The 3594-nt window shown below is 45.1% G+C and overlaps 1 protein-coding gene across 1 annotated transcript in view; it reads right to left on the reverse strand.

Moving 5' to 3' along the window:
* Positions 1-3594, reverse strand: part of PCSK5 (proprotein convertase subtilisin/kexin type 5) — a gene marked incomplete at its 5' end in the record, with an annotated part of 476836 nt that overhangs the window by 46395 nt on the left and 426847 nt on the right. The window contains 2 exons of the mRNA XM_011947042.1: positions 660-855; positions 2772-2855. Of these exons, the coding sequence (XP_011802432.1) occupies positions 660-855; positions 2772-2855 (280 nt within the window). The remainder of the gene's footprint in view (positions 1-659; positions 856-2771; positions 2856-3594) is intronic.

Below are 3594 nucleotides of genomic sequence, written 5' to 3' on the forward strand. Positions count from 1 at the left end.
AGACGGAGTCTTGCTCTGTTGCCCAGGCTGGAATGCAGTGGCACTATCTCGGCTCACTGCAAACTCCACCTCCCGGGTTAATGCCATTCTCCTGCCTCAGCCTCCCGAGTACCTGGGACTACAGGCCCCCGCCACCATGCCCAGCTAATTTTTTGTATTTTTAGTAGAGACGGGGTTTCATAGTGTTAGCCAGGATGATGTCGATCTTCTGACCTCATGATCCACCCGCCTCACCCTCCCAAAGTGCTGGGATTACATGCGTGAGCCACTGCGCCCGGCCCCCACTGGCTAATTTTTTAAATTTTTTGTAGACAGAGTCTTGCTATGTTGCCTAGGCTGGTTTCAAACTCCTAGCGATCCTTCTGCCTTGGCCTCCCGAAGTGCTGTGATTACAAGTGTGAGCCACCATGCCCAGCCCCTGAACATATTTTTCATAAAAGTAAAACTATACACATAAAATAGTCACAAAGGAGAAGTGGGCATCTGGCCTCGTGAAAGTTTTGGCTGCTGCGGCCCATAGCCGTGTCAGTCAACAGAGGACATTTATGCGGGCGCTCATAGGGCAGAGAAGAGTTTTTTGGTGAACAAGAAGGAATTGCTCCCAAAGTACCTTAGGAGAGTGATTACAAGCAGGAAGTAAAATTGAAAAGGAAACTTACTCCGGGCACTTGGAGTAGCACCTGCCTTCATGGAGGAAGAGAGGGTGGCCCAGCTGCATCTGGCACTTTTTGCAAACATCGGCTCCAGAGCAGACGGCACAGGCCTCCGTACAGTTCTCGCAGCTCCTGCTCCCTACGGAAGGCCATGTGCCTTGGGGACAGGAGGAAACACAGGCCTGAGCCAGAAGATATGCACCTAGAAATCCAGGGAAGATAGGAATAGTCATCACGTGTTTTTCTATGCAGAGACATGGCTTTTTTAACCTTTCCAAATACCAAAGTATCCAGGCACTTATTTCAGGCTTACCAAAATACTTACTAGTGATGCTAAGTCCTCCAGGATGAGTTACATTTCTAGAAGGCAATTGACAGCAAGAGGCTTTTGCCCTGTTTCTTTTCTTTCCCACAGATATTAGGTAGAGGTCATGACAGGGCTTCCCTTTGCCCAGCTGATCAGTCTTGTTAACACCCTGTCTATGTCTTCCTGGTATAAGGCAGCTGTACATGCACAGCTTGATAGAATCTATTAATACTCTGCTTCCCCAAATCTCATCTTGTTAGGACACTAACATAGTTGCAACTGTTTTTTCTTTTTTTGAGAAGGAGTCTTGCTCTGTCTCCCAGGCTTGAGTGCACTGGTGCCACCTTGGCTCACTGCAAACTCTGCCCCCTGGGTTCAAGCGATTTTCCTACTTCAGCCTCCCCAGCGGCTGGGACTACAGGCGTGCACCACCACACCTGGTTAATTTTTGTATTTTTAGTAGAGACGGGGTTTCACCATGTTGGACAGGCAGGACTCGAACTCCTGACCTCAGGTAATCTGCCTGCCTCAGCCTCCTAAAGTGCTGGGATTACAGGCTCGGCACAGAGTTACAACTCTTCCACCCAACTCTCCCTTTAACAGAGGATCCATCTATTTTTTAATCGAACAACAGATACTCATTAAGAAAACCAATTTTCAAAATCACTCTCAAACCCAAAATTCCAAGAAAATGCTTCAGTTTTTTGAGTGTAACCTTTTATATTTTATATGATTATAATTGTGGCTTGCCTATTGTAAATTTTTCTGCTTTTGCATCATATTCCACTATTAACATTGTACATTCCAACATGGACTTTATAATGATCATGTAAACATTCTTTTTTTTTTTTTTTTTGAGGCAGCGTCTTGTTCTGTCATCCAGGTTGAAGTGCACACTGCAACCTCTGCCTCCCAGGTTCAAGTGATCTCATGTCTCAGCCTCCTGAGTAGCCTGGGATTACAGGCATGTGCCAACACATGTGGCTAATTTTTGTATTTTTATTAGAGGTGGGGTTTTGCCATGTTGGCAAACTCCTGGCCTCCAACTCCTGGCCTCAAGTGATCCTCCAACTTCAGCCTCTCAAAGTGTTGGGATTACAGGCATGAGCCATCATACCCAGCCCACTTAAACATTCTTTATGTCAGTGTACCATTTAAGTAAAATATTCCCCTAATTCAGGGAAGGTATGTTATTTGTGATTTTTGTTTTTATAGATGAAGCAATTGGTAAATTATCAAGCTGTTATGTTGCTGCTCTTATTTCTTCCTCCCTCCCTCTTCATCATGCCTTTAGATCAAGAAACTCTTTTTTTTTTTTTTTTTGAGATAGGGTCTTGCTCTGTTACCCAGGCTGGAGTGCAGTGGCATGATCATGGTTCACTGCAGCCTTGACCTCCTGAGACCAAGCAATGCTTTCATTTCAGCCTCCCAAGTAGCTGGAACTACAGGGACATGCACCATGCCCAGCTATTTTTAAAATTTTTTATAGTGATGGGGTCTTGCTATGTTGCCCAGGCTGATCTCAAACTCCTGGGCTCGAGCAATCCTCCCGCCTCAGCCTCTCAAAATGTTGGGATTACAGGTGTGAACCACTGCACTCGACCACTTCTTTGTATTGTCCTTTGAAAACCAGTTTTTATTACTGGTCAATGTTTGGGTCCTTGTGCGTCTCCCAAGTAGCCACTGTAATAGGAACATGTGATGGGAGTAGACCAAGGCGTTACAGACCTGCTTACACAAAGATGCTGCTACACATGAGTTTCAATGACTTGGCTTGACTGCTGCCATCTCCTGTCACACAACACACTAACCTTTGGGACATGAAGTGCACAGAGTCGCAGATCCATTGCAGGTTTTACAAGAAGAATGACAAGGCTGGGATTTTCCCAAAGCATCTGTATGAGAAAGAAACAACAGTTCAGGCTTCTCCTTTGAATAGGCACATAGGATTCCAGTGCTGAAAAAGATCTCATGGGTAACCTAGTCCCTTTTCTTGCCCCAGATGGAATCCTTTTGATTGTACATGAGCTGATTGTTGGCACTGGCTCATTGCCACTGTGTAGACTTCATTTATTTGTTTTTCTCTTACTCCTTCATTTGCAATTGAATATCAAGACTTCATTGGCAATTGATTATCAAGAAAGATACCACACGAATGTGTGGTACCAAAAGGAATGTGGTATGTTACAAGATAGCCTCAAATACTGTGGGGATATCTGAACTAACAAATGATTACTCCTTTTGTGTGTTAAAAATGGGAGTGTGAGTTTGTGTTTGTGTGTATGCATTTGTGAATGAGTTTATGAGTCAAAGGTAATCACTTCTATTGCCAAGATTGTTGGATGACCTTTTCTTTTCTTGTCTTTTTTTTTTTTTTGAGACAGAGTCTCACTCTGTAGCCCAGGCTGGAGTGTAGTGGTATGATCTTGGCTAACTGCCATCTCCGCCTCCTGGGCTCAAGCGATTCTCCGGCCGAGTAGCTGGGATTACAGGTGTGCACCACCACGCCCCACTAATTTTTGTATTTTTAGTAGAGACAGGGTTTCGCCATGTTGACCAGGCTGGGCTCGAACTCCTGACCTTGGGTGATCCACCCACCTCAGCCTCCCAAAGTGCTGGGATTACAGGCGTGAG

This window comes from Colobus angolensis, unplaced genomic scaffold, assembly GCF_000951035.1.
Source record: "Colobus angolensis palliatus isolate OR3802 unplaced genomic scaffold, Cang.pa_1.0 Scaffold257, whole genome shotgun sequence".
NCBI lineage: Eukaryota > Metazoa > Chordata > Mammalia > Primates > Cercopithecidae > Colobus > Colobus angolensis.